Source organism: Vulpes vulpes, unplaced genomic scaffold (genome assembly GCF_048418805.1).
Source record: "Vulpes vulpes isolate BD-2025 unplaced genomic scaffold, VulVul3 u000000671, whole genome shotgun sequence".
In the NCBI taxonomy this organism is placed as follows: Eukaryota; Metazoa; Chordata; class Mammalia; order Carnivora; family Canidae; genus Vulpes; species Vulpes vulpes.
The window spans coordinates 54,600-69,512 of NW_027325801.1; the positions used below are offsets into that span (position 1 = coordinate 54,600).

At 61.2% G+C, this 14,913-nt stretch overlaps 1 protein-coding gene across 2 annotated transcripts in view; it reads right to left on the bottom strand.

Moving 5' to 3' along the window:
• Nucleotides 1-14,913, bottom strand: part of ZC3H3 (zinc finger CCCH-type containing 3) — an 88,353-nt gene that overhangs the window by 38,334 nt on the left and 35,106 nt on the right. For both annotated transcript variants that reach the window (XM_072745754.1, XM_072745755.1), the window contains exon 4: nt 12,529-12,682. In XM_072745754.1, coding sequence (XP_072601855.1) covers nt 12,529-12,682 — 154 coding nt within the window. The remainder of the gene's footprint in view (nt 1-12,528; nt 12,683-14,913) is intronic.

Below are 14,913 nucleotides of genomic sequence, written 5' to 3' on the forward strand. Positions count from 1 at the left end.
TCCCCTGGCCGCCGCGCAGCCTCAGCCTCAGAATGGACAGCCCAGGGCCGGCTGGGCAGCTCCCACCGGGGCGGAGCCCATGAGGGTGAGCCAAGGCCCCAGGGAGGAGAGCCGGTGGAGGTGGGCTGGGGAGGTGGGTACAGAGGAAGGTAGGCAGCGCCACGACCAGGACCAGGCAGGGAAGGACACCAGCGCCAAGGCCCAGCACCTCTGGAACCGCCCAGAGAACCTGCAGGTGACACAGGGCAGGGCGCATGCTGGAGGAGGCAGCCAGGGGCCCTTCCGGCACGGTCCTCAGCAGCTGGGAGGCTCCCCAACCCTGGAGTAACGTCTCCTGCACCCGCCTTCAGAGGCCCTGGCCCAGCCTGAGAGGAGAATCATGTTTTGGGGTAAGAGCAGCCTAAAGGGTTGATATATGCAAAGAGTTAAATACGATATTGATTATCTGAGCGATGCTTTACTACTCCCTCTAAAACCAGGATAAAAGTGGTATTTAAAACGCTGTTTGATTGTGTAAGGCACCCAGGTACTACTGGGCGACAAGGACATTTTATTTCTTCCTGTCAGAGGCAATATTTTCAGCTTCCTCTGCTCCTCATCTCCAGGGACATCTGGGGTCACCAGTGTTGGCACAGGAGGGCCCACAGTGCTGGCCAGCTGTGGCCAGGGGTCCCAGGCACAACCTGAGGGCAATCTCCCCAGAGTTCCACAGGGAGAAACTCTATTTTTTTAAAGATTTATTTATTTATTTATTTATTCATGAGAGACACACAGAGAGAGGCAGAGACACAGGCAGAGGGAGAAGCCGGCTCCATGCAGGGAGCCCCATGTGGGACTCGATCCCAGGACCCTGGGGTCATGCCCTGAGCGAAAGGCAGACGCTCCACCACTGAGCCACCCGGGTGCTCCCTCCACAGGGAGAAACTTAACAAAACCTGAGGCTTCCTTCACAATAGTCCTGCTAGCTTCTAGAAGAAGCTTCCCTCTGGCAAACCAAAGGGACACATGTGCTCTCTCTCACTTTGTCATGAAACACCTACCCCTGGCCGATGGATCTCTTCCTCCGTGAGCCACTGGCCCACAGGAGGCTGCACCATGGCTTGTGGTTTAGCCGTGGCAGTGGCAGCTCTTGCAAGGTCCTGTCCCCCCCGGGATTTGCCCCCAAGGATGAGGCCTGGGCGAGGCACCTGCCTGCCTGGCCCCTTTCCCACTGCTTCCCCCAACGGGCTGGCCTGAAAGCTGCCTGGCAGGCCTCAGCCACTCAATCCAACTCCCAAAGGACAAAGAAGTCGTCTGTACGTCACATGGATCAAGACACAGCGTGCTACGGCAGGCGAGACAGGCTGGCCCAGGCAAGGGGACACAAGCTTGCCAGCACGGCCGCCCAGGGGCAGATGGCCCAAGGCCCATGCACGTCAGGGACGGGAGGTGGCTGGGGAAGCAGGATGGCTGCCAGAGGGGGCTGGAACCTGCCCTGGGCCACTGCTGAGGCCTGTGTGCACACAGGCCCTAGAGCCCCGATACCCGCTTCTCCCGGCTTCCCAGTGAAGGAGGGAACCCTGTTCCTGGAACCCGCAGCATGCCCGAGGAGCCAGCATGCGGGGGCTCCACACACGGCAGCTCCGCTCACGGACAGAGTGCCAGGCAACAGGAGCAGGACAGGAGGACACACGTGTCTGTGCAGAGCCAGGGACAGAGAGAGCAGAAACGAGAAACCCAGACACATGGCAGCGGTGACAGAAGCAGCAAGGCACAGACCAAGGACGGGGCAGCCAAAGGCTCGAGGGTCAGAGACACAGTCACAGATGTGAGCCCCGCAAGGCCAGGGGGCTGGCCGGTGACGGAGACTGTCCCAGAGGGGATGCACGGCACAGCATGCTGGCCTTCCCAGGGGCTGCTGGGCCCAGTCGTGGCTCCACCCCCCCAGGGCCTCCTCCCTACCAGCATGGGCTCTGGGACAGACACCAGGAGCCCCCAGAGGGAGGTGAACACCCCTATCTGATGCACAGGCCCAGCCTGAGGTGGCACGAGCAGGTGTCTGTCCCCTCCCTTCCCACGAGGGCATCACCCATCCCAGGGCCCCTCCCCTCCCATGCCATTCACAGACGGAGCCTGGGTGCTACCCCAACACGCTCTCACTACACAGGCTGTGGCTGTGATGCCTATGACCCCAGGCCAGATGCCTGCAGTCCCCATGGCCAGCAGGGAGGCAGTGACATAAACAGTATGGGGGGGGGGGGGGCAATGGTCACGGGGCCACATGATCACCAAGGAGGACGGGCCAGGGGCTCAGGCTGACAGGAGATGTTAGGTCAGCTCCATCCTGGCCCCCACCACAGCCAAGGGCCCGATGGCCATAGGGGCTCCTCGCCCTCACTCCTGACCCCCTCGCTGCCCTCCATCATTACACGGGGCCATCCCAGAGGTGTCCACACAGGCGGGGACAGGGACCGAAGGTGTGAACAGACTCCGGACCCAGAGGGACTAGCTGGCCTGTTGCTAGGGTCCCGAGGGCCTGATGCCAGAGGGGCTCTGGGAGAGGCTTCAATGTGCCACCTGACACTGGGCAGGTGTTTGTGAACACAGACTGCAGGGAGGCAGCAGGGCCCCTCTCGGCCAGTATAGCAGCCAGACCCTGGCACTCAGGGGTCTCTCCTCACTCCACAGGGTCCTGCATCCCAGGCCCAGCTCTGCCAGCTCTGCCAGGTAGGCTGGGTGCTACCACCTGGAAAAGGTCCCTATCTTCCGGATGAGGTTCCAGTGACAGCAGGTGTCTCTGACCGTGTCCTGGCCTCGGCACCCATCGGGACCGACGGGGCCGCGGCGAGGTTGGTCCTCCTCCCTTCCCTTCCACTGAGGGGGTGAGGGGTCAGGGCCTCGTGTTCCCACCAAGCCCCGGCCCCTCCCCACACTCTGCCAAGGAGCACGGGCAGGTGTTCGGGCCTCAGGAGGACCCGCTCAGCCCTGCTGCCACGGGGCTGCTGACAGCTGAAAGGCCCGTTTGCTTCAAACAGACACAGAAATAAATAAATAAGGCAGACGCGCTTTGAACCGACTTCCAAATTAAGAGTTGCATCCTTGCTGTCAGGCCCCCGCCAGCAGTTTCTGTGGCACCTCCCGAGCAGAAACGCACCTCAGCCCATTTATTAGAATGATGAAGGCAAAGGGACCTACAATTGCACTCCTTCCTTAATGAGCAGCCGAAGGGATCGGTAAGCATAATTTCAGAGGCCAGTAATATTTTATATAATCGCCGAGTGGTTTAAATTGAAAACCCCCAACTGAATCAATATTTACTGCATTGAAACGAAATGAATAGTAATAAGTCACTAAGCTCCCTGTCCTGTTTCATAAAATAAAAAATTATAAAAATGAGCACAGGCGCAGGGAGGCCATCACATTAACTTTTACAGCACTTGGGGAGCCGTAACCGCCTGTTCTCATAAAATAAAATTCTAAAAAACCTGCCGGAGGAGACCTGCTTCAGCACTGCATGGGGAAGCGGGCGGGGCCCGGGTCACCCCCACGGGCTCTCTCCCAGGACCTGCCCAGGGCCCAGCAGCTCGGAGCCCCAGAGCCTCGGCACCAAGTCAGCGCCCGCGCTCTCTGCCACCCCCAAGCCCAACTTCCTGCTCTCACCTCTTCACCTAGCGAGGGGACAGGACAGGTGCTGGCCGATGGGTGCTCCCCACATCCAGAGGAAAAGCTGTTCTCTGGCCAGGCCAGGGCCCCAGGCCAGCGAGGGACATGAGTGAGTGAAGGCGGAGGATGGGTCCAGCTGCTGTGCCCTGTCAGAAAGCCCCAAACAGGAGCCTGAACCCCCCCGGACAGGACCACAGTGGCCTAGAAAGGCCAGGCTTTCCCTCAGGAGCTCCAGGTTCGGCCCCCCGAGTGTGTGCTCCACCCCACAGGTAGTCAGGGAAACGAAGACGAAATCACGACGAGGTGCCGCCACAGGCAAAGTGTGAAAATCAGAGAAACCAGAACACCAAGTGCCGTGATGGGGACAGAGGGGCATCTCTGCTCTGGGAAGTCAGACACGCACCTCTGGTGTCCCCGCACCCCCCCTCCTGGGGACGCACCATGGAGAGGATGCTGGTCTCCAGGGGCCGGGCAGGAACAGTGAGCCGCCGTCTTCCACGGTGATCCAAAGTGGAATAACTCACGCGTCCATCGAGGAGAGAGCTAATAAACGTGTGTGGGCAAACCACGGAAGCCACTCGGCAATAAAAAGTGAAGTGCTGGCGCGGGGGGGGGGGGGGGGGGGCGCAGCTGCACGCATGTGACGCCCCAGATCAAGCCCAACAAATCCTCAGGGCAGACCCTCAGCACGGACATCCTGGCTATGGGCTGGCAACGGGGCGAGCATGAGGACACTCGGCAACAGAACGTCTCAACCACGACCGAGGCTGAGCCACACACTCGGATCCAGCATGTCACTAGATGTAAACGAATGTGGGGCTCCAGCAAGTGCACACGCCAAGGGTGAGGGACCAGGTGTCCCCCGACGGGGAGGAGCCACACCCCCGCAGGAAGGAAGCAGCGGCGCAGAACGGGAACCGACGGTATCAGCGAGCACGCCAGCTCTGCAATCCAGAGAGAGCCGCGTGTGCAAAGACTGCCTCAAGGGTGCCTGGAAGCAGAGATGCACAGCCCCAACCAGGACCCCCCCTCATGCACCCCCCGTCACCCCAGGGCCACGAGAGCCTCGGCTGTGGGGGACACGGTGGAGCCAAGAGCCGGGTTCTGCAGGCAGCGGGCTAGTTCCAAGCTAGGGACAGAGAGTTCCAGGCGAGCCTGGAAGCCACAGGGAGCCACGTGCAAAGGACCCAGGCCACCCAAAGGGGCTTCCACAGGCCGGGGGCGGCCCAAAGTGAGGATCCAGATGAATCACAGTAACAGACTACAGGCTGTAGGATAAAATAAAACAGAAACCCCTGGACTCCACGCTGCCAGAAATAAGTCAAGGAATGTACAATGTGGTGGGGGATGAGGGACAGTGGATCCTGGCAGGTGAGGGTCGGAAATCATGAAGGGTCTAGAAGGCGCGGGGGCAGCCCAGCGAGGAAGAGCGCCCTGCGCAGGGTGGACAGGCCTCTCCGGCCAGACGCCAGGCCCGCAGGCCGCAGGGAGGGGCCGTCCGCGCTCCCACGGCAGCCCTGCTACCGGCCGACTGAGTCTCCTGGCGCGCGCAGGCCTCCTGGCCACGGACGCTGCACGAAGCGCCTGGCCCCCATTCTCCAAAACTCAGGGGCGGCAAAGTCGGAGCAAGGCTGAGGGCCGGCTCCAGGCTCCCGGCCTCCGAACAGACGCAGAGCCCAGAGGCCAAGGGGGCACACAGCCAGCTCCGCCTCCAGGCAGCACTCCCTGGTCTCCCTGGGGGACCACACGCAGCGGCCGGTCAGGGGGCACCGAGTCTCCAATTTCCACACAAATGGTTGTACAGGAATAGATGGGGAGAAAATGATACAGCACAGAGGCAAAGTACAAGCAGCCAGAGAACTCAGGCGAAGAATACAGTTTTTTGAACTTTCCCATAAGTACAAAAGGGTATCGGGATGAACTTAAAGGCAAGACACCCCACGACCGTCTGCCAGGCCGGCCAGGGACAGATGTAGTATCGTGGTCTGCAAGGTCCTGCGTGGCCGGACGCCCTGCGGAGGAAGCTGGGCCAGGGTCACTCACCACCTGCCCAGCACTGCCGAGCCAAGGCTCCCCAATGGGCTCCGGGGTATCGCACATCGCCCAGGCTAGTCCAGCCTCTGCACTTGAGCCTGCTCACCCCACCCCTCCGGCTTCGCGCTGTGCGTGCCATTTCCTCTGCCAGGAGACCCCGCCATGCGCGGCCACCTCCCCATTCACCAGCGCCAGGCCTGGGCGAGATCCACAGCTAGAGAGGCCCGGCTGGGCACAGCTCCCAGGCCTGCTGCCCGGGGACAGGTGAGCAGCTGCCTCCTCGGGGTCTGTCCCCTCCTGGGCCACAGCTTCCACACAGGCATCCTCCACACACCTTAAGCTGTGGCCAGAGAAGGGAAAGGGCAGGTAGGAGCCACTACTGCCACCACCTGGGGGCCTCCCCGTCCTGCCAGGGACTGACCTGCACTTCAACAGCCCAGAACAGGGAGAGATGGCTCAAGGACCACCCAGTGAAGAGCCACGACCACACTACCCCCGAATTCGAGCCAGGGTCAAAGGCCATCTCCCACAGCATGCAGGGCCTAGAAGTCCCCGTCAGTGTGTTCAGGAGCCCCCTGCACTGAGTGTCACTGTGTCATCAGAGCTCATGACCTGGATGTCAACAACCAAACTGCATGGTCCACACCAGATGGGTGGCTCCCCTCTTTCCCTACTGCCCTCGGAGGGGACACGGAGGTAAGCCACAGGGGCCGGGGGGCTAGTGTGGCTCAGGTCACCCCGCCAGCCCCGGCCCCAGGCACCCCCCGTGGCCCCTGGCAGTAGCTCCTCACCTCACACAGGTCTGGCCATCCCAGTCAGTTCTAGAAACCCCAAGTGTGGATGGTGATGCCCCTACCCAGTCCTCCGTGGCTGGAGAGGGTCAGGGGCCCGTGGGCTCTCTGGTCCCCACCGAGCAGAAGAGTGGGCAGCAGGCTTTCCCCAGGGCCCACAGGACAGGCCATTCCTGAGGGTCGTCCACACAGGCACATACCACCACCGACTCCAGCAAGGAAAGCCCCGTGGGGGGCAGAGAGCAGTCCCCGCAGCGCACACTGGGCATTCCTCCCGACCGCTCTCGCCCTACGGAGATAGCGCCCTCTCTTCCACGGGCATACCCAGGCGGATGGAGCCCCACATGCATCCAAGCCAGGCCTTCCCTGTGTCTGACAGAAAACCAGGACGGCCCGACTGCCTGCCGCACGGAGCAGGCCGGGGCCGGAGTGGGTCTCCCACACCCAGACCCCAGCACCCGTGTGGAAGCAGCCAGACAGCTCTCTCAGCTCGAAGTGGACACGTCTGTCAGAACCAATTCAAGGGGATCCCTGGGTGGCTCAGCGGTTTGGCGCCTGCCTTTGGCCCAGGGTGCAATCCTGGAGTCCTGGGATCGAGTCCCGTGTCGGGCTCCCTGCATGGAGCCTGCTTCTCCCTCTGCCTGTGTCTCCTGCCTCTCTCTCTCTCTCTATCATGAATAAACATGAATAAGTAAGTAAGTAAGTAAGTAAGTAAATAAATAAATAAATAAATAAATAAATAAATAAAATCTACTTCATTAAAAAAAAAAAAAAAAAAAAGAACCAATTCAAAATCCTGCTGCAGGGATCCCTGGGTGGCGCAGCGGTTTGGCGCCTGCCTTTGGCCCAGGGCACGATCCTGGAGACCCGGGATCAAATCCCATGTCAGGCTCCCGGTGCATGGAGCCTGCTTCTCCCTCTGCCTGTGTCTCTGCCTCTCTCTCTCTCTGTGACTATCATAAATAAATAAAAATTAAAAAACAAAAACAAAAACAAAAACAAAACAAAATCCTGCTGCATTGGCCATGCTGCTCAGCACGCTCATGGGCAGCGGGAGCCATGCCCGGCCTGGCACGCTTCTCAGGCTGTTGGTAAAGGCTGTGCCCGGCAGAGTCATCACGGGGCAGCTGGGGGCCTCGATGTAGCTGGGCACCGTGAATGACTTCCTGGGCTCCGCATCAGAGGGAAGGCAGGGTGCAGGCGGGCACCCCCAGGAACATGCAGGCAGGTCAAGATCAAGGTTGGCCACTGCCCTGGGCCTAAACAGCAGTTACAGCCAGCCTGGGAAGGGGTTTGCCGGGAGGAAGGGCTGCAGCCCCTTGATGCACCCCCCCCCACCCCTGCCAGCCCAGCAGCAGGGCTCCAGGCCCCAACTTCAATACCACCTCTAAGTGGCCCCTGCCCTCTGAGCAAGACATTCCAGGCTCCTTCCCCAGGCCCCCTTGGAAGTCCCTGGAAACATGGCCACACAGACCACACCTGCCCCACCCCTAGAGCGGCCTTCTCTGGGCATCCCTGAGCACCCATCCACCCTGGGTAGATTTCAGCACTTCCCAGCACTGAGCACCCCATGGACGTACATGCTTCACTCATCTGCTTGCCTCCTGCTGGGAGGAGAGCACTGTGGGCAGAGTGGGCACCTGGCACAGGTGGGGAAGCCCTGCCGCCTAGCACCAGGCGCTCTCTAGCCCTGTAACAGGTCCTGACCTGGGCTGAGCAAGAGGGGCCCACGTGCACACCGCCAAGCGGGGCCCTCACCAGGCACAGAGCAGGGCCTGGGGTGCTGGCCATGAAATGCAGGGAGCACCCCCTTCCTGGGCAGGCTCACCCAGAGCTCCTCTCACTGCCATAGGTCAGGAGGCTGTGGGAGCCCCAGTTCCACTAGCCTGGTCAGGGCAGGTCTGGGGAGGAGCAGGCATTCCCCAGATGGACCAAATGTGCCCTCCAAAGTCCTCCTGGAACCTTAACCGCAGAGGCATGGTGTCTGGAGGTGGGCCTTTGAGAAGTGTTCAGGGTTTGACGGTCAACAGGACGAGGCCCCCACAATGGGACTGGTGCCCTTACAAAAGGAGGAGAGACACCCGAGCACTGTGTGCGCCGAGGGAGGACACGGCAAGAAGGCTCCGTGCAGCCTGGACAGGAGCCCGCCGTGCCAGCACCCTGACCTCACGGGTCCAGCTCCAGAACAGAGACAACACACGTCCACTGCTTAGGTGGGCCAGGCTTCAGAGCTGTGCCATGACACCCCGAGAGCTGGGGCAGGCAGACAGGGGTGCTGAGGGGAGCACAGAGGACCCCACGGCCACCCTCAAGGGGATGCGGCCCATCCTCAGGCTGAATTCCTCTTTAATGAGATGTCACCACGGAGAAGCATTTCAGAGCCTTCAAAATCGCAGCCCAAACCTCGTCAAACCACCCGGAGATTACTTAAGATTTACCGCACAGACACAAAAATAAAATAAAATAAAGCACAGCAGCCCTGCGCGCAGCAGCCCCTGTGACAGCACCATTTGTAGTCGGGACAGAGCGGCCTCCAGACTCATCTGCTTAAGCACAGCGGCTCCTGTGTACTCCGCGCTTTCACGTCAAATGAATTTGGAAAGAGAAAAAAAGTGACAGGCAGTTTAGGGATATAAGTCACATTTCAGCTTCAGTTCAGATTAATGAACTTGCTGGAAACCGCCGAGGGCACAGGCAAATCCACAAATCTGAGAACAAAAACATTAAATCCTGGCTCAGTGTGAGCCTCAGCCCTCCGGTGCGCTTGTGGGACCCTCTGCGGCCCCCCAGGGCTGTGCTGGGCGGCAGTGGTACGGGGTCCCAGGGGCCCAGCCCAGCCCCCTGGGGGTCCCGAACCGATCCAGCCCACAGCCTCTGAGGCCAGCAAGCGCTGGCCCTGCATCCAGGTGGCCCGAGGCCAGGAGCCTGCTGGCCAGGGGGTGGTAGTTGGTACCACAGACAACCCCCCCCACACACACACAGTTAAGTGTCCTTCCCAGGAGGAGCTTGCCGCCTCCAGTCATTCTAATGCCAGGTCCCTTGTGGCGCAGGATCGAGTGTGGCAAGCCCCCCACCACAATGAGGGGTGTCATCCCTCAGAACAGGGAGGGCAGGGGCTTGCCAAGGCCACTGGCCATTAGCTGTAGGGCCCTGCTCAGCACGCCTGGCTCCTCCGGGCTGAGAGCCTTGTCCCCTGGCCTTCCTGCCTGCCCAGGCCACAGCGCGGGCTACTCACCAGTGCTCCCCAGGCTCCCCAGGGATGCAGCAGCTCCACGCACAAACAGCTTCCTCTCTGCAGTGAGTGTGTGCAGGAGGGTGGGATCCAGGGCCACCCCATGCCAGCGGGGGCACTCCTGGCCACTGGGTCACCTGCCTTACTTCCCATCTGTGTGTACCAGCCCCCAACACTGCCGACTGAAACTTCTAGGACTGTTGGGGTTTGCCTGCTGCTCCCCCTACGGGTGTTCCCCTCTGGGGTGGGTGCAGATCAGGAGGCCCAAGGAGAGCTCAGGGCCCCTGGGCTCAGGTTGGTTACCTGGCAGGAAGTCCTGCTTTCTCACCACTGCGGCCCTGATCCCTGGCGCCTGGGCCCAGCCACCAGCCCAATCCCTCCTTCTGCCCAGGGAAAAGCTAAAGAGCCTGCAGATGCACGGCGCAGAGATCAAGGCCACATCCAAGGCCAGTCAGCCAGAGCCTCCCTGGGGCCCGCTGACCACACACAGGCAGCCAACAGCTCTGATGGAGCTGAAGGTGGCAGGGAGGTGGGCACCAGACTGGCTGTTGGGCCCGGAGACAGGCCCTTTCTGCTGCCTCGACAAGCCAGGCCCAGGTGTATGCAGCCAACAGTGAGGCCAGGCAGCTGGCAGGTGGCCACTCCTGAGGGTCCAGGTGACCTTGGGCAAAGGAAGCCCGGCCCACGGGCAGACACATTTCCCAGGACCCAAGCCACTCAGCCCTCAGCACCCACCACTGCAGGCCCAGCAAGCCCAAGGCCTGGCTCCCCAAGAATCCAGGGCTCTGTGCTCAGGATATGTCCTGGATGCCTGCGGCAAAATGGTCAGGGCAGACAGAGACCCCAGTGAGAAAAGCCTCCACATGTGGCCTATTACCGTGCAGCCATCCTGAGGGCGAACTCAGCCACACAGGCATGCCCGGGGAGGGCTCTAAGGCCAGGGCACCTGGGGACCTGCCCTGAGCCGCAGCCACCATGCACAAGCCGGGACTACAGGACGTGAGCCGTCTAGCACCCAGCATGGCCTGGGAGAGGCGGGCCTCTGGGCTCTGCATAGAGCCATCCTGGGCAGGGACCCCCTAGCTGCTCCCACCCAGCAGAGCGACAATTGGGCCCCCGGGCCGGGCCATCCAGGCAACCACAGCCCTCCCTGTGAGGCAGCTGGCTGGCCCCATCTCCGCTAGGATGAGGAACTTGTGAGGAGCAGTGGCCATGCGGGGATGGCCTGTCCATTCTCAGCCTTGCCTATAGCACCCACAGCATCAGGCTGCCTCCCCTCACAGCCCACCCATCTACCTGACCCATACCTGCCCACGTGGCTCTCTCAGTTCCCACCTGCTCCTCACCTCTGAAACTGAGAAGGCATATTCCCTGTCCTGCCGCCCCCTGGGCTGTTCTCCACCTTACGGGCTTGACATTCTGACTGGTTACAAGGTGGCTACTGTTTAGGGGGCGCCCTCAGCACCCCTCTTCCCCAGGAGCCCTCACCCCACAAGGCCTGGCACCCGTTTCTGCTCGGTGGCCCCTGCAGGCCCAGCATGCTCAGAACTGGCCCAGCTGAACCCAAACCCAGGGGCTCCTTGGCTCTCAGAGACAAAAGCTAACCCCAGCCCCTGCCACATGCCCAGGGAGAGGCAGGCCGGGCCGGGGCTGGATGCAGGCTGGAATGCGGACTGCAGGAGGGGAGGCAGGAGCAAGAATCAATAAATCTGAACCTCATTCACGATGATCTGGGGCTCTTATTAAGTAAATTAATTTAAGTTAATTTAGCTCGATCATGACTCCCGATCACAGTGATTTAGTGAGGGGGAAATTGCATTAGGAAAGGCCATGCTCACTAGATAGGAGAACGGAAGAAAATTAGACCCACTTAGCACTGTGAATTAATATGGAAATAGCAGGTGTAAATTTAACCTTATCGAGAGAGTGAAAATTATCTTCATAAATTTGTAGAAATAGCCCCCAAGATACTTATAAATCTATTTAAAACAAAAATATTACAAAAAGTGCAGTAAAATTAATTTAAAATATACTTCCAGCTATTGCCTCCAGAAAAATCGGCAGCAGGGCCAAGTTTAGTGCAGCCTCGTGGTAAGGGAGGAGGGCAGTGGACGCTGCCGCCTGCCTGCGAGGGCTGGTCGCCCAGTACACCTGCCAGGGGCGGGAAGGAGGCACTTGCTTTCATGGCCCCGAGCCTGGCAGCCGCTGTAGGCAGGGGGCTCATGGTAGGCTAGCATCTGCCCAGGCCTCCAGGTGGTCCAGCCCCCGGGAGCACAACGATCCCTTGCCCCACAGCCTCCAGCCGAAGTTACATGCCCTAGAGCGCCCACTGCAGCCAGGTGGAAGCCTACGGGATGCAGGAGCTCCCCCAGGGAGGAGGGGGTACAGGACAGAGGGCGCGGGTCTTCCCACCTACCCGCCAGAGCTGTCACCCCTCCCCCACCTCATCAAAGGAAGGGGCCACACCTCACGCTGGGTCTCTCCTGAGGCCCCAGGGCTGAGCAGGCTCATGAGTGAGACCCCCAACTTCTGTCCCCAGTGCTCCTTGTCCCAGCTAGCCCTCTGACTTCTGGGCCTGGGGCACCCAGAAAAGAAGGGGGAACTGCCCCCACCCTGCAAGCTGCCAGCGTGGAGCACCTGTGTGGGGGCAGCACAGAGAGGGCCTCAGCCTCATCTCCTGCCTCCAATAATCAGTATGTCAATGCAAAGGCGGGACCACGGCCTCCAGAGGGCTGCTCAGGGCCCAGACTCTGACCGCAAGTCCCTCCCTGTAGGACGCCCAGGCACAGCTCCCGGCGTGGCCGCAATGCCTGGACGAGGGCCTCCTACCTGGACAGGGAGAGCCGCCGTGCCCGCCAGGAGGGCAGGGCCAGAGGAAACTGGGGGGCGTTGAGAGGAGACACTGGGGTCTTCTTAACGATGCGGTAGCGGGTCTTGATCACTTTGCTGGTGGGAGGGGTCCGCAGGGTGTGCAGGCTGGATGCTGAAGAGAAAACCCACACAGAGGGGATCAGTGGAGGTCAGCAGCTCCCACTCCCGCCCCACGGCACACACGTGGCCCCAGGGCACCCAGTGGCCCAGGGCTGCAGGAGAGCTGGGCCTAGGCCTGGAGCCCTGAGATGCAAGACATCAGGGACACGCAGTGACTCGGGCAGGGAAACGGGCCGCCCAGTCTCCCGGGAACAGCCGACGAGGGCAGCATCCCCGGCTGGTGCCCCTCAGCAGGCGGGACCTAAGCGCCCACCTCAGGGCTGGCCCCACTGCCCAGAGCTTCCAGCGAGCAGCAAGGAGGGGACTGCGGGCAGGCCCGGGGGGCCAGGGGTGCAGAGTGCTCACCTCCCTCCCCGGGCACCGCCCGCCACATGCTCACGCGGATTTATGTATTTAATCACCAGTTTTCATAACATCTTGCGGGGTGATGAACGCCACAGCTTTTCTTCTTGCTGAATGTTTCATGCAATTAACAGGGATCTGTTTTGCCCCAGTTCCCCTCCGCCTGATCGCCGGCAATTTCTCCAGAGCTTCGAGGGATGGACCTAATTGCCCGGCGCCCGTAATATACAGCTCTAACTGCCCAGATAATTAAAGCGAACGCGGCGCGGCCGCGGGCGCCGAAGCCTCCCCTGACCCACGCTCGGCCGGCAGCCTCCCAGGAAGCTCCCCTCTCGGGCAGGCGCTCCTCCGTCCAACCTGCCTGCGCGGCAACCGGGAGCTGGGCTAGGGCCCCGGCAGCACGTGCTTGCCTGCGGCTCCCGGTCCCAGAGACCCGCACCAGGAGCTGACCCGGACATCACGCCGGGCGGCACGGCCAGGCAGCCAGGTGGCAGGAGGGGAGCCAGGCGAGGCCCCCGGCACAAGGCACGTGGTGCATCAGCACCAGAGTGGGCCCGTGACCCTTCGGATGAGCCCGCCCGGAGTGCAGGATGGCCCAGGAGAGGGAGCAGGGCAGGAGCAGGGCAGGAGCAGGGCAGGAGCAGGGCAGGAGCAGGGCAGGCACACGGCGGCACCAGACCCACAGACCCCACGCTAACTGCCCAGTGCCAGCCACTCCACTCCCGTGACAGCACAGACCTGAGAGCTCCGTGACCTCTACCTGCCCCCCAGGACCCCAAGGATGCACCCTCCCAGCACCCACAAACTGGTCCAGACTGGGGTCCTCCCTGTTACCTGCCCACAGGGAGGAGCTGTTACAGGTCTATGGACAGCATCTAAAAATCATCTTCCACAGCCTTAGACCCAAGACACCTCTTGCCCACCACCAGGCCCCCGAATCAGCACCTTGGCCCACAAACCTCCTCTCCAGGCTTGCCCAGCCCCCCAGAACTCAGTGTACCGTGGGGGACACCTCCTGGCCAGAAGCAAGGACAAGCCTACCCCATGGGCACCACTGCACCCACAGAGCCAGTAACTAACTGGCTGGTAAGTGGCACTGTGCTTCCTTGTGCAGATGCCAAAAGAGCCCCTCCTCCAGGTGTCCCCCCACCCTCTGCCAGGGCTCCCGTCCACTCACAAGGCAAGGCCAGGACACGGCGAGGTTCAGAGTCCTCCCAAGTGCCCCCAGACCAGAGCGCCTACCCCTGCTGCCAGACCAAGGGGGATGTGTAGGCCCCTCACACCCGTCAGGGGGTCAACACGGGGCCTCGTGGCCCAAAGAGTGCTAGGGCAGGACACGGCTCTGGTCACCGACGTGCGGCAGGGACCCACAGCCACAGGCCACCAACGGGGTCACGACATGTGCAGGTGAGACCGGACCAGACACCCCCGCACAGGACAGGCCCCCTCCCCCACTTCTCTCTGGCTCTCCCTGTCTCCCCTTCATTCTCCCTCCCTCCACAAGCAGCAGCTCTGGGGAGTCAGGGAGAAAAAAGAAACTCAGCAAAAGCAAAGGGCGCCATGGCGTCACCAGGGACACCTGGTCTTGCTGAGCAACCAAAGTGAGCAGATCGTTCACTCTGGGCACCCCACACACACTTGGGACCCAGGGGAGAGCCCAGCATGCAGTGGGCATCGGTAGACAAATGTTTGCTGAATTGAATTTTCAAGGTCTTACAAGCAAAGATAGACCAAAGAAAATCAATAATACCTCGTTCCAACTAAGAGATTCCTTAGGTCGTCCCAGACCCTAGCTACCCCCACCGCCTCCGACCACCGCGACCTCCCAGCTCTGCAGCCCCTGCACCTGAACAGCACCCCTGCCTGTAGCCCATGGCCCCT